The sequence below is a fragment of the Hirundo rustica genome, chromosome 16, assembly GCF_015227805.2.
Source record: "Hirundo rustica isolate bHirRus1 chromosome 16, bHirRus1.pri.v3, whole genome shotgun sequence".
Classification (NCBI taxonomy): Eukaryota; Metazoa; Chordata; class Aves; order Passeriformes; family Hirundinidae; genus Hirundo; species Hirundo rustica.
In genome coordinates, this window is record NC_053465.1 from 3,355,453 (window position 1) to 3,370,992 (window position 15,540).

At 42.3% G+C, this 15,540-nt stretch overlaps 1 protein-coding gene across 3 annotated transcripts; it reads left to right on the forward strand.

Annotated features, from left to right (window-relative positions):
* The first annotated feature begins 3,789 nt into the window (after positions 1 to 3,789).
* STX16 (syntaxin 16) lies at positions 3,790 to 14,229 on the forward strand. Of its 3 annotated transcripts, none has more exons than XM_040079785.2 (8): positions 3,790 to 4,086; positions 7,414 to 7,521; positions 8,446 to 8,586; positions 9,098 to 9,260; positions 10,165 to 10,256; positions 10,413 to 10,556; positions 11,055 to 11,135; positions 12,231 to 14,229. In XM_040079785.2, exons 1-8 carry the CDS (start codon positions 4,006 to 4,008, stop codon positions 12,333 to 12,335), a joined length of 915 nt encoding a protein of 304 aa, XP_039935719.1. In that variant the 5' UTR covers positions 3,790 to 4,005; the 3' UTR covers positions 12,336 to 14,229. The 3 variants fall into 3 exon arrangements, with proteins under 3 accessions (XP_039935719.1, XP_039935717.1, XP_058278676.1); XM_040079783.2 differs by having other exon boundaries at positions 3,970 to 4,140; XM_058422693.1 differs by lacking the exon at positions 3,790 to 4,086 and adding an exon at positions 6,347 to 6,368.
* The last annotated feature ends 1,311 nt before the right edge of the window (positions 14,230 to 15,540 follow it).

Here is a 15,540-nt window from a genome sequence, read left to right on the forward strand (position 1 = left end):
AGAAGAACTTCTCTGGCAGAGAAGTGTTCCATCTGCAAAAGGATGGTGGGATTTTTCAGGGCAAAATGCACTTCATGGTCCATTAATCCTGAATTTGGCACAAGCTGATTGCTCAGGCTTCAAAAGAGTGCAATATTTCACCTCCTCCGTGTATCTACTCAATTACACAAGATGAAACATCCTGGGGATTGACCTTCATCTGATCACTGGAGCATGAGGTCTGCTTGCCCTTCACATGGCCTGGGGACCCGAACTGATACAAGGGTAGGACCACAATGAAGGAGTTTTTAAGCACAAGCAAAGGAGTTTGCAGTTTAAAAGCTGGAGTTTGAAATATGTCTCTGATTAACTTGCCATAAAAAAAAAAAAAAAAGGTATGCTTATCTATTCACCTCGAAATAGAATGTTCTTCTGAATATGGAGTGGGTTTTTCCACCAGAAGCCAGATCCAAATGCCAAAGTAGTAACTGGAAAGTTCCCCACCAGGCCCTGGCTGTGGGAGGAGGTGGGTGCAGGAATGTGCCAGTGCAGGCAGCATTGCTATCTCGTGGCTCACTGGGAGCAGCAGGAGAGAACAGGCATTAAAAAAGCAGATAAAAGGGCAAAGGAAGACACAAGCTCCAAACCTACGGCAGTGAGCTTAGGCACAGACACGCAACAGCCCTGAATATCAGCAGCACACACTCGGGAAGATGTATTTAGGGATGTGTGCTGTCTTAGGAGGGGAAAATACGATCTGGGTTTTTTATGGTCGGATCAAGCGCAACATTCTACTGTGGTTGTTTGCCCTTGCCTGTAGGGAGGATATACCAGGACCCAATTCCTCTGATGGCTGAACGTATTCTTCTCATTTCCAGCCTGCATCTATTCATTACCAGGCAGAATAGAACTACAGCTCTTATCTGTTATGAAAACCAACTACCTTACAAAGTCATCAGGTTAGTGCAGCACTGTCCGCCTTCAGTAAATAAATCCATGCTGCCTTTTAGCCCATTTCCCTCTGCCATCATGTCGCTATTATTCTTTCCTGCTAAATTTATCCCAAAGTCTTGTATTTCATTTGGATCAGACTTGAATAATTTTTCCTCTTTTTAAAAGCAGGAAGAATTTTTCCTGTTTTCACATTGTGTTGTGTTGCCCGTGCAGGGATGTTGTTACACCACCAGATATAAAGTTCTCTTGGATGCCTGAGTCAGAAATTAGAATATTCCAGCTGAAAGGGGTCTGTAATGATCATTTAACCCAAACCATTGTCGCATTCTGATCTTGATGATTTGTTCCACTTGCATGAGGTAATTTCTGTCTCCATGCATTCATTTCCTCTGTGTACATTTCCACTACATATTATACATTCATTTGTGTCCTGCCTCTCCCCCTTTCACCACCTCTCCCCCTCCTCTCCTTCCTCTCCTGCTACATATGCCTGAAGAACATTATGCTATTTGTTTTAATTTCCTTTGCAAGATCTACCTTAGCTTTACTTCTGGCACATTTCCCTTTATGCCTACATTTCCTAACTTCTAAGACATCGTTTTCTTTGATTAATCCTTTTTTCCATTCCTTCCACTCCCTTTGCTTATTCCTAATATCCACTTTGAAGTGGTTATTCACCAAGTCTGGACCCATTCCTTGCAGAGTTTTATCCCTCTGTGTACAAGTCCCAAATACTTTTTATAACCCCTGCATAAATTCCGAGCCTGCCCAACATCCAAAGCTTTTTAAGTTGGCAAAAATCAGAAAGCAAAATATGTTAATTGCTGCTGTGTACCAACTTCCAGCACACTGGGCTTCCTACTGGGTTCATGTTCTCCGTCCAAATGAGATATTCCAAAAGGTTTTTTTCTAAAAAATCATGGCGAGACCACCGATGGCCGGAGAAATTTCTCTTGACCTCCAGCCACAGCAGCAGTGCCAAGAGAAGGCAGGAAGGTCATTAGCTGTTCTCATAGTATAAAAATTGTTACAGTAGATTAAAAATTAGCATGAAGAAATGAAGCACACACATACATTTTTAAAGCCTTTGTCAGGCAGCCAAAGCGAAAGCAGATTTCACCAGACCACGAAGAATGAAATGCGTGCGTTAGTGCTTGTATGACTCGAGCTTATTTCCTTGCTAAATTCCAAGTTTCAGGTCTCTCCCACTGAGGCAGAAGGGCTGCTCAAGAAAACTCCCCAAATATCTTATAATAGCAAAGGGATTTTTTTTTTTTTTCCCCTATTTTTCACAGTACAAGTTTGCCCGGGCGGTTAAATAAAACGAGATAACATTACCAGAAAACGTGGTTGTGATTATAGTCCCTGTTCCTACCACACGTGTAAAAACTGCTCAGTTTGGGAGGCTGTTTTGAGGGTTTAAGTGAGGGGATCTCCTGATGCTCCCCTGGCTGTGCTGGGCAGTGGCTGCTGCTGTTTCCATGGGGGATTTGTCAGATGTCCCTTGGAACAGAGAAAGGCATGGGATGTACCAGAGGGAGCTCAAGTGTCACATCTGCCCCACACTGGCACTGACAGAGCAGCTGGGAAAAATCGTTTCAGTCACCGTGTTGAGAAGACTCTTCTGAAAAGTCAAATCCCATATTGTTGTTTTAAATGGTTTGGTCGCTTTCAGGGAATGTGCTGGAGTTTGAAGGGTTAGGATCAGAGGAGGGAGGAAAAAAAAAAAAAAAAGGGGGGAAAAAAAAAAGCGCCACGTGTTTGGACAACAGAAAATTGACTGGAAGGAAAGGAAATGGCAAGAAGGGGTGGGAGGGGTTCAGAAGAAAAAAAAAAAACAAAAAACAAATGGGATGTGGGCATGGACTAGGAATAGACCTGGGGATGGATGGGGCATGGACATGGGGATGGACGTGAAGATGGATGTGGGAATGAACGTGGGGTTGATGCGAGGCTGGACAGGGAGATGGACGTAAGCATGGACATGAAGATGGACATGCGGTTGGACAGGAGATGGATGTGGGGACGGACTGGAAAAGAATGTGGGGATGGACGTGGGGATGGATTGGGGATGGACATGGGGATGGGGATGGCCGTGTGGATGGACATGGCCATGGCCATGGACTGGGGATGGCCGTGTGGATGGACATGGCCGTGTGGATGGACATGGCCATGGACACGGACATGGACTGGGGATGGCCGTGTGGATGGACATGGCCATGGACACGGACATGGACTGGGGATGGCCGTGTGGATGGACACGGCCATGGACACGGACATGGACTGGGGATGGCCGTGTGGATGGACATGGCCATGGACATGGACATGGCCATGGACTGGGGATGGCCGTGTGGATGGACACGGCCATGGACTGGGGATGGCCGTGTGGATGGACACGGCCATGGACACGGACATGGACTGGGGATGGCCGTGTGGATGGACACGGCCATGGACACGGACATGGACTGGGGATGGCCATGTGGATGGACATGGACATGGACACGGACATGGACTGGGGATGGCCGTGTGGATGGACATGGACATGGACATGGCCATGGACTGGGGATGGCCGTGTGGATGGACATGGCCATGGACACGGACTGGGGATGGCCGTGTGGATGGACACGGACATGGACACGGACATGGACTGGGGATGGCCGTGTGGATGGACATGGACATGGACACGGACATGGACTGGGGATGGCCGTGTGGACGGACACGGGCATGGACACGGACGCAGGCGCTGCTGTCCCGGCCCCCGAAGGGCCGGAACTCTGTTGTCGCGGCCGCGCTCCCGGGCGGAGCGGAGCGGAGCGGGGCGGTGGGGGCCGGAAGGCGGCGGGCGCTGCACAACGCGGAAGTGCCGGTGCGGCCGGGGCGATGGCGGCGCCCGGCGGCCGCGGGGGCCCGGGCTGGGGGGTCCCGGTCCCGCCCGGGGGCGTCCCGGCCCCGGCCCTCTGAGGGGTCCCGCTCGCGGCCCTCTGACGGGTCTCCGCCCCGACCCTCTGAGGGGCGGCCGCCGCGTCTGCCGCGGGCCCCGGGCTGGGCTCGGGCCCGGCGGGGCGGGGGGCCATGGCCACCCGGCGTCTCACGGACGCGTTCTTGTTGTTGCGGAACAACGCGGTGCAGAGCCGGCAGCTGCTGGCCGAGCAAGTGAGTAGTTTCGGCTCCTCCAGCCCTCTGAATTCACGTAGCATGGCTGCTGCGGTGAGTCTCCTCCCTTCATCCTTCTGTACTCGCCGCGCCCCGGGCTGCCGGGGCCGTGCCCTGCCCCGCCCCGCTTCCCCTTTCCTCTGAACCTTCTCCTCAAACCCCCTCCCCGTCCCCCGACCTTCCTCCCCACCCTGTTGATTCCTAATTTCCCACTCCCTCACGTTAAAGGGATAGAAGAGATCTGTGTGCTGCTCGCATCTCTGTTCGCTTCGTGCAAACAAATCAGTTACAGTTCCAAAAGCTTCGTGTTAGCATTGACAGGAGGTTTTGGATGCCTCCTTGCCTCCAAAAAGAAATAAATTAATGAAGCAGAACTCTTCTATTCACCCCACTGTGGGCACTGTTAAATACACTGGTGTAGTTTATTCCCATTGCTAACATTTCTCCATAACTTGCTCCGATGTTCATTGCCCTTTTTATTTATCCATAAACACTAATAATGCTCAAACACATCTGTGAGAGAGGGGAGTCAGTAAATTCTAGTGTAACTCCTCTGTACAGAAACTATGAAAAGTTACTGGTTCAGAGGCAGTTTCTTTAACTTTTTCTAGGTTTTGATCTAGTCAGGCTGTGATGGGCTGCTTGGCAGCTCAGCTCTGCTCAGGTTTTCACACTTTCTGTTTGAACTCATCATTTACTTGTCATAGCCACCAGTAAATATCTGCTGGCAGTCTCACCACTCTAAATAGCTTTACATTAATGCATTTTTGTTAGGAAAAACAGCACTTCCTGTTGCTGTCAATGGTCTTTGTTCATTGCTAACTTTATTACACCTACGTCTAATAAGCTGTGTATTAGATTGCATTTGCAGAACAGGAAATGTCAATAGTAATTTGTATTTTACATGTGTACTTTGGCTCTGCATTTAGTCCTTGTTATTTTTTTCTTTTTTATGTCACTTCTGTAGATCCTTGGGTTTTTTAAAATATCACCTACAAAAGTAGTGATACATTTAGCACCTGCATCAAATATTTATTTCCAGCGTTTGTTAACATTAATTGAAGGGTTTTGCTGGGCTGCTCACTCAAGTGCAATGGAGGCTCTCAGTGACTGGAAATTGTCCATCTGTGCAGTGGGTGACAGGAGTCATTTTTGGCCCTGGTGGGCATTTCAGAGCCCTGCAGTCTCTACAAGTGAACTGTTTCAGCAAGAAGTGTGAAGCTGTCAGTGTGAGCTGTTTGTCTTCCATGGTTTCAGGTGCCTGTTGCTGCCAGAGGTGCAGGTTTCCCTTGGGTGGTGCCCCCAGGCAGAGCTGCTGTGTGCAGCAGGGCAGGGTGGTAAATCCCAGCCTGCAGTACTTCAGCTTCCCTTAGTTCATCTCCAGCTTTCTCCTCGAGAAATCCTTTGCTGTGAGAACTCTGTCAAGGACTGCGTTCCTAAAGACAGTCAGACAATCAAAGCAGCATCTTTAACAGTAGAGTCCTGTTCCAAAAGCTTGGGCAGTCTCACAAGAGATCATCAGCTGATGCTGCTTTGTTAAACCACAAGGATTTTGTCCAATTTTAGGTGTGACTTTGTTAATCTTGGAGTGAAATATCCTTTTGCTCACACATCCCCTCCCCAGTGCAAGGACTGATGAACAGGGAAAGTGCAGATTCGTGTCCTTGTGTATTTTTTCAGATCCCTGCAGGGTTAATGTTCCCTGAAAGCAGAGCACAGCTCAAGTGTGTACAGAAGTGACTGAACATTTGCTTTTGCATTTTGTCTTTTGCTGCCTGTTTGATCCTGTGAGAACTGGGGTGCTTGTCAATAAAGGTCCTACAAAAGCTCCAGTCATAATTAGACCCAGTGGATGCTGAGTGCTGCAGTCAGACTGCCCTTGCTGTCATTCTTCACTGTATTCTATTGCAGCTTTTCTGCCTGACATTTTGGTATTTAGAAACTTCACTGTGCAATTACTTTGTAAAACAAACCAAGCTCTGCACTTGATTTCTTATGTTCTTGCTGTTTACCAAGGAACTGAAATATTTCTTTTTAAAGTTGGTGCATTAAGCAAAATGCTGACTTAAAATGCAATATCGTGATGTATTTATTGATTAACCATGTCTTAAAAGCCAGTTTGTTTGTTCTTGGTAAACCATCATGCTTTAAAAATAAATCAGTATTTTCTCAACTGACCATGCCCTATATCTGTCCTATGTCTCTTTTTCCCTTTTGTCTTTTGCTGTCTCTAACTGGATGGGGCTGATGGGATCCACAAATCACTTCAGGAGCTGGATGAGGTATTGTTTTTCGCTTTTTATTCTGCCATGGTGCATCAAGCCTACATCACTGAGCTAAAATATTCTTTCTTTATTCTGCTAGTTTATGGAATTTCATTGTAGAGGATGAAGTGTCTGTGCACAGCAGAAGGACAGGCTGCACAGAGAAAACAAGCATTTTGTGATGTTATATTGTGAACAGATAAATGTATGAACCAGTCTGACTTACTGTGCACACGTGGGATAGAGTGACTTTGCACAGTGCAGCCATTAACTGTTCTTCATGCTGCACATAAATTATGCAAACTTTATTGATCAGGAAATAAGGTCAGGGATCAAGAAACTGCTTTCTAGAAAGAGCTGCTCAGGAAGGAAGGGGGATTGTTTTTTAAGAAGGGATGGGGTAGGGAACCACAAAACTTTCCAGGCCTGATAAAGGAAAATTACGAATTTGGGAGAAACTAGGAAGGGAAGTGTTTGTATGAAAGCTTTCCTAAGTAATTAGTTAATGTTGTAAGTATCACTGATGAACATCTCCAGTACTGCCTTGGCTATTTGTGCTTAGCACAATTTAATTATCACTAACTAAGTAATTTAACCGTTTGAGTTGCACGTCAGTTTGCAAGAGTGTTTGTTCTTCAAAATAACATTGTTTGAGAACAAGCAGTTATAATAAATGTTTTTGCTGAGATTTTCCCAAATGCAGTTTCCAAACTCGCCGGGCCCGATATGAACTGTGCTGCAACATTGGCTGTGAATTGTTGTCTGATAGAAATGTACCAACATGAGAGCTACTTGAATTCTCGCTGCAATACCATCTTTCCTCCTGGAGAATTTGCTAAGAATTTATTCTAAGAGTATCTCTGAGCTTCCAGATGCTGTAGGAAGTGGGAGGGTGGAGGTCATTGCCCAGAGGGCCAAACCAGGAGACGTGATGTTTGATCACGAGCAAACACATCTCTGAGGTACATTTCTATGGGAAGGCACACATGCACTTTTTCTGATGCTCGAGGATTTGGATCTAATTAGAATCAAGCTAATTGTCTGTCTTTTGTCCCCTCTGCAGCTGGCTGATGATCGCATGGCCCTGGTGTCGGGTATCAGCCTGGATCCCGAGGCTGCCATCGGAGTGACGAAGCGTTTGCCTCCCAAGTGGGTCGATGGGGCAGACGAGGTGAGTGCTGTGCTCTGCCACATCCAGCACACTGCTGGACCTCGTGGAGGGATTTCTTAGTGTTGTCACTCACATTCGCCCCGGTTTGTAGCACAAATAGTATTGGAAGAAAGACTCAGATAAGAATTTTAGGTAGAATTTTTGTTTGAAGCTGGTGAGGAGTCCAGTTGAATAGACCCTAAAATGGTGGGAATGAGCAGTTCAGTGTTTGAAAACAGGAAACATTAGTGTCTTCTAGCAGGAGAACTTTCCTACCTGTGCAGTCTGGATGCCTTGCAAGCTATGAAAATATTTGGACAAATGCAAGGGAATGATTCTGGAAGCATCCAATTAAAAACCTTTTCCAGTGTTTGGAGTGTGAAGCTATTCTTGACTTTCAGAAAATTATTTTTTTTAAATATACACTCAGAATGCATGTTGGCTCATCAGTTTGTGTGGACAGAACCCATTGTGCAGAAAGATGCTTAGTCTCCTTTTTACTGCTATCATAATCATCCTTACAGATTTATTTTTAATTACTTGGTTGAAAGCACGGCATTTAACTTCCACTGCTGAGTTGAGCCTATTCAGTTTCTGGCAGAGTTGAAGGTGTGACCTGAATTTTCATTTATTTTTTTGGAAGTTGGCTAAATCTTCTTGCTGTGATGCTGTATAATTATAAAAATATTATTCCAACTTAATGAAGCATATTTGAAAGCAGCAGTCTTGTCTAAGATTAATGAGTAGGTTTAAAAAAGGAGCAAACTCAAAGTCTGTTAAGAGTATTCAGTTTCTTAGTCAACTCTTTATGTGGCTTTTAATAATATTTGGTCTGCCTTTTATGTTACAGATATTTCTCAATGATTTTTGTCTAACATTTCTCAGAACCTTTTCCCCTGAAGCATGAATTAATTCCCTTTCTTCCTGTTGGGCTTTCTGTTTTAGATTCAGTATGATATTGCCAGGGTTAAACAGAAGATGAAAGAATTAGCCAGTCTTCATGATAAACATCTAAACAGACCCACACTGGATGACAGCAGTGAAGAGGAACGGGCAATAGAAATAACAACCCAGGAGATCACACAGGTACCGAGTGCTTTGGGTCCTAAACCTCCAGTTTGGCACAGTTTTAATGCATTAGGATGAGGCAATGGTTTGCTCTGAGCAAAGGATTTATTTTGTGATCAGTGTTGGAGCAAGCCAGAAGTCCTGGCTCTGCTCTGAACTTCCCAACGTGTCACTTAAACCTCCCTGTTCTTTCCCTTACCTGTTTGATTTTCTATTTGGAACAGGATTGGGAGATTAACCAAATCAAATTTAGTTACCTCAGAGAAATCTCTACCTGCAGATGTCAATTCTGAGGCTTGCAGTCCTGCTAATTATAATGAAATGTCTTTGGTCAGAGGGAGTTGTGTTACTCTGCTGCCTTGTTAGCTTGAAGTTATTTGTTTCTTTATGTTCTGTTTCCATATATTTTTAAACATTGCAAATTTTAAAAATACTTTTAAAAATGTAGAAATCAAAATATTAGTCTTCCATGTGGCACTTTTGCAATGTGCTGTTCTATGTTTTTCTACTAACGGAATTGTTTTCTCAGTTATTCCACAGATGTCAGAGAGCAGTCCAGGTGTTGCAGAGCAGGTCCCGTACTTGTACAGAACAAGAAGCACGTGTTCTCAGGAATGTAGTGTCTTCCTTAGCACAGTCCCTTCAGGACCTCTCCACCAACTTTAGGCATGCACAGTCTGACTATCTCAAACGTAAGCATAAGAGATGTAACAGTAATGCATGGGCCCCTTCTGTGCAAAGCACTCACTGAGGTCTTGGGAAAACTGAAGCACACAGGGGTTAAGAGATGCACACAGGACTAAGCAGGGGTTAGAACTGGAGAGTTTCTGGTTCACAGCCCATGTTCAAACTGCTCTGTTCTACTTCTTTTCCTTGTTGCTGAAGAAGAAATGTCGTAGCTGAGCGTATCAACAAAACATTTCTTCCATCCACATTTTTCATGTGTTTTGCTTCTCGAATTGTGGTTTGGAAAGAGGGATCTGTTACACTGGTGAAGCAGCCACTGGTCTTCAGCCATGATAGCTGCTGCAGATGGCAGGCTGTGATAGACAGAGCTTAAGAGCTAGTCTGTGAGAAATTAAAATTCTGCATCCATAAACAGATTGGAAGTGGCACCATTTCTGTTTAAAAGTAAAGTTTTGTTCCATTCTGTTTTAAGCTGAGTCAGATTATTTTAGTCTTGAAAGAAACCCACAAAAACTTTATTTTCAAATTTAATGTTGATATTTCTTCCTCCTGTGGTGTAAATGGCACAGGTGGAACTGAAGGTCAGGGTTCAGACAAGGAGTGTTCCTAAGAGACTTTGTTACGTAATTGCCTGCAGTGACCACACTTTAGGGCTCTTAACCTTCCTAAATTTTTTAACTTCATGGAACATAACAACTTAAAAATCACTGATTTAATCAGTCTTGCAAGTCTTGTTGAATTTGTTATGCTTTTGTTAAATAGTAAGCCTGACAGTTAAAATTCAAATATTGTGTTTCATATCATTTACTACCCAGGTTTTCTTTTTTGTGCTTTTCTGCCTGGTGCTAGACCTTATCCTGATTATAGTGTGCTTAAATATCATGCTCAAACATAGTTTGTCTTTTACAGGTATGAAGAATAGAGAAGAAAGGTCCAAACACTTCTTTGACACCTCAGTCCCACTGATGGATGATGGGGAGGATGATACACTTTATGACAGAGTAAGTTAAGACGTTATTACACAAATTCAATATGAATTGCATTTTCTCGGATTATGAATATCTGTCAGAGTTATGAAATCTTGTTGTCCTTTTAGTTATTTCTAATATTTTCCTATGTTAATATTAGTTCAACATGTAGTTCTTGTATTTCAACAGGGTTTTACAGATGACCAGCTGGCGTTGGTGGAGCAAAACACACTGATGGTGGAAGAGAGGGAACGAGAAATCCGTCAGATTGTGCAATCAATCTCTGATCTCAACGAAATATTTAGGGACCTGGGAGCAATGATAGTAGAACAGGTACATTGACAGCACAGTGTTAGGAAGGAATGGGACATTCCATGTAGTGTCAAGGCTTCCAGACTCACTTTTCCTAATTTACTTCATGCTCAAGTCTCCTGTGCTTGAAATATGCCAGTTAATGAAAATAAGTGAATAATAATTCAACTAGTAATGTGTGTTAGACTTAAAAAAATAAATACCACAGAAAGCCAAATTTCTCTTGGTTATTTCTCCCAGAGATTCAGTTTATGGTAAATGTGTGAGCCAAGAGCACCTGGTCTGGGATCAAGATGATTTTTAGGGATGTGATGTGAGATGGTGACAGAGCTGCTATTAGGAACTGAGCAAGGACGTTGTTTAATAAAGTCCCAACTAGCTGTGTAAAAGTTCACTGTTGACATAGTTCATGACCTGTTTGCTGTGAGTGGTGTTAATTACTCTGCTGCTTATGATAACGTTTGCTTTATGAAGTTCATTTAGGTTCAATTTGCTGCTTGTTTTCTCCATTTTATTTAGGGAACAGTTCTAGATAGAATTGACTATAATATTGAACAGTCATGTATGAAAACTGAAGAGGGTCTAAAACAACTGCATAAGGTAAGCTGATGGAATACTTAAGCCATTTTGCATATCTAATAAGCTTTTATAATTAAATAGCTATTAAGTTATTCAGTTTTCAGTTGGACATTGTCCCTTTTAGAAATTCCCTCTGTACAGTATGAAATGTCCAGCTGTACCGTAGGAGGAGGTTTCCATACAACTTCTGTTAATGTCATGCTTGATGCCTCGAGTTAATTTCTTAAATGACTTTCTGGGCATCCAACCAATGTGCTTTGATATTTATATTGCTGACCTGGTGGGACCTGTCTGCAGTTCCCTCTCTGTTTGAAAAGCCAGGCACTTGGGAATAGGGCTGGTTGTTGGGTACCTCACTGCAGATTTTAGTTTGAAAATATTATCTTATTTATGTGAGCAGAAAGAATAATTCTTAATGTTTTCTCTTGCCATCTGACAGTTGTTAGGTGTCAGGTCCAACCTCTTGCTTTAATGTGAAGCTTTTGCTATGAACACCTGAAAAGTTTTAAAAACGTTGATCTCAGCAGATCAGAGTTCTGTTTTCATTTTGTTTTGGTTTTATTTTGAAGGTTTTTTTCAATTAAGAACAAAATACAAGCTTTGTTTTGTTTAGCTTCTGTTAGTAGACTTTCATTTGGCTTTTGGAGAGTTTTCTCTATGTTGTGTCCTATTAATTCCCTTGGAAAAAGGAGGAGAGGGATGAGAAAATATGGTTAGAAGAAAGAAGGAATGAAGCAGAAGACTTGAGAACCAACTCGAAAATAAAGCTTTCAGTTCTAATTGAAATTAAATGAAAATGTACAGGTGACCAGGTACAACAAATGTGCCTATTAAGAAAGGAAGTTTGTTGTGAACTTTAATGTCCTTCAAATATGCTGCAGGAATCTTATCTCAGCAAACTGAGTTAAACACGGTTAAAGTGCACATTTACCTTCCCCGGAGCTTCTGGTGCAGATCAGAGTTCTTGTGTGGGAATTGCCTGCAATGTACATTGTATGAATTGTCAGGTTACCAAAGAACAATTTGAAACACGTGGACTTCTCTTACACTAAGCAAGAGCCTGTACTTCAGCCTTGCAGAAATCTCATTATTAACTCTTTCCTCTCTGTTTTATAGGCAGAGCAATATCAAAAGAAGAATCGGAAGATGCTCGTTATTTTAATTTTGTTTGTTATAGTAATTGTCCTTATTGTTGTTCTTATTGGTGTAAAGTCACACTAGGTTTCGCTTCATTTTCTCATTTTTTGGAGTTTCTGTGAACTTTTTGCCCAATGTGAATGGATGGACCTGCACTCCAGAAAGCAGCCTTTGAATGTACGAGCCCTTGTGGTGCAACGTCTGTGCAATGTTTCTGTAGAATTCTTCAAAGTACAAGTTTGGTGATCTGTGAGGTGTTTGTAAGGATTATATGGAAAATGTCAGGAAATTTGATGCTCCCCCACACACACAAAAAAAGGCTCTCTGTGCCGAGGTATTTTGAAACACAGTACTTAAGAATAATTAAAAACTGAAGTTTACCAGTGACTACAGTAATTAGTGTGTTACTGTGAACAAAAATGTGTTGTCTTCTATATTCTTATGTCATAATTGTTACAGGCTTCGAATTTAAACCACGTTACTGAGTCAATGGGACTGGATATCAAAAAGTGATCTTGCTGTAAAATTTGTTGAGACACAAATTTTTTTGATTGGATGCCCTTTCTTCCAGACTCAAAAATTCCAAAGAACTGGATAGACAGCTAAAAAGGAAAGCTTTTAGCAACCAGAACGTAATCCAACCCCTGTGATCTTAATTTAGATACTGCACCATTACTAAGAATCAGTGGTACTTGATCTTGTAAATAACAAGATGTAATCACTGGCATAATTTAACATGTTTAGTTAATTAAAAAATTTTCTGAGCTTGAGTAATCATGGGAATGATTTTCCTTCATTGGGATGATCATGTATTTTTTTCATGCATTATTTTTTTAGTTTAAAGTACAGACATTACATTAAAGCAGTGAAGTTAAGCTGAAAAAATAGAGCAGAAACTCAAAAAGAGAGTCTCTCTGGCCTGCTGCCGTGGGTCTTGGATGTTTCAAGCTGAAGCTGCTGTATAAGTTGTTTATTTTACAGTGCATTTGTCCATGTGGGTTATGTTTTGTGTATAAGTGGCTTCACTACAGTACATATTACATCCATTTTCCCTGACAGAAAATTCTCTTTCCAATGTCTGCTTGGAAGAGGACGTGTTTGTGGTCTTTTACTGACCATGAGAGATGTCATGCAAGTGACACGTTATGAGGCCTTCAGTGGAGAATTTGGGGTTTTCACTGCTTTTTTCAGTGGAAAGCTTTGCTGTAGGCTGTACAACAGAAATTAAGGCAACCTATGAGTAAGAGAATACTCTTAATTTAATTCAGGCCTGAAGTGTTGTGCAATTGTAGAGGCCTTGTCTTAATATTTTTAATATTGCTTTTTCTATGTTTGGGTTTTATTTTTTTTTCCAAAGGGACTGTAACTTCCTTTTTCTTTTTTTTTTTTTGACTGATATAAGTTCTCCCCATAGACCTGCAGAGATGCTCTGCTCCAAGCCCCAGAAGTGCAGTTTCAAAACACTGTGATACTGAAATTGCATCTGTCGCCTGCCCCGAGTTTCTTTACTCTGTGCTAAAGAGGACTTGAGACGTGGCTTTAAACTGACCATTTTCAGGGATGGACCTGAAAGCAAAGACTGCAAAAAAGCCTTGGCTTTTTGTGGGGCTTCTGAAAAGCTTTGTACCACTCTTGTTACCTCTAGAGAAAGGGGATGTTGAACCACCAAAACTGCCAGTTCAAACTCTTCGTTGAATTCATGAAGTAAATTGGTGAAAGGAAGAATGAGGCTTGTGTTGGGTGTGCAGCTCCCCTGTTCTGGTGATAGATCTTTCAATGATCGTGAGTAAAACTACTGTCTCCCTGTGCTGTCTGCATCACTTGGTGTGAAGCAGCAAATTGCTATAATTTAATATACTGTATTTGCATCTTTCTCTCTAACATGAGATCGTGTTATTTATTTCTGTCTTGACCGGTGCTTTTGACATTTTATCATGGCAGATGGTTTCAAAGAAGTAATAAAACACTTCCAACCTAATTGGGCAATTATTCTTTTTTTTTTTTTTTTTTTAACTTAAATTATAAACTGAAACATACTTTTGTGATGTTAACATGTTTCTGTTCTTCATAATAAATGAAGGTGGCAGTGATGTGAAGTATCTTTTTTTTAAAAAAGTAACTTTCTGTAGCACAATGTAATTTGCATTGTCACGAGTTATTTCCCATGAGTTATGCCCACTGTCTACCCATTTTCTACCCAAATTATGTTATGAGGAAATGCATTTTTAATGAGGTTAAACTCAGATGTCAACTTGATGTAACTTGAGCTGGAATTTATTGAAGCTTGATTCTCTTGTGGAAGAAGACTCGGGACAGGCTGGATTCTAAATCATTGCTGGTGTGTGGCTTATTCTGAGTCAGTCTGAATAACTGTCAGCAGTTCACTCAAACCTGATGCTTTGTGGGAGTATCCCCACAAAAGGGGATCTGTCTGTGCCTTTGGGCAGTGAAAGCCCAGAAAAGCCACAGCAGCTGCTGCCTCCTCAGGTATTCCAGGAGCTGCCTGAGCCTCCTGCCTTCGCTTCTGCCCAGCCCTGGAGATCTCTGCGTGCTGCTGCAGGCAAAGCTGGGACTCTCTCTCAGCTGGGGCTTCTTCACGGCTGCTGGATTCTTCTCAGCCTGTATGGAAGCTCAAATTCCTTACAAAAGAACGGAACAGCATTGCTAAAGCATCTCCCAAGGATTTGTGTCTCCTCACCTGGTGGGAAGGACCTGTAAAGCTGTTGGCTTGTACACAGTTTCTCCATTAAAATGCATGTGAGCGTGCAAAAAATGAGCTGCAACTTGTTAACAGAAATTAATTATATGCTGAAAGGGCAGTATTAAAAAGCACTGCAATAGCAAATTTTTTTTTTTACTTCAAGTTTTCTCTAGAAACTGAAAAGTAATGTGGAAGAATTGGTTTTTTGCTTGCTGATTTTTTGGAATGTGCTAAAAATTGGAATATCTATACTTAATGTGTTCACTGCCTCGATTGCATTGATTTAAGGTGTGCTTTTATGAACCACCACACAAAGGAATCTTAACTTTTGATTAAGTGTTTGGAAACTCTGCTTCTGGTACAGCCTTGCAAAATTTAACTTCCTGGATAGGTGACAGTGAAACCGATTTTGTTGGAAAAAAATATGCTTACTATTTAAAAAAACCCAAACCAAACAGCCGCCTTAAACTAAACTCATTAAAACAAGGAATTCATTATAATTTTGCATATTAATTATGATGGATTGTGTAAGATTATATTTTACTGGCTTAATTCCACTAATACTTGTCGAGGATCAATAATTGGAAG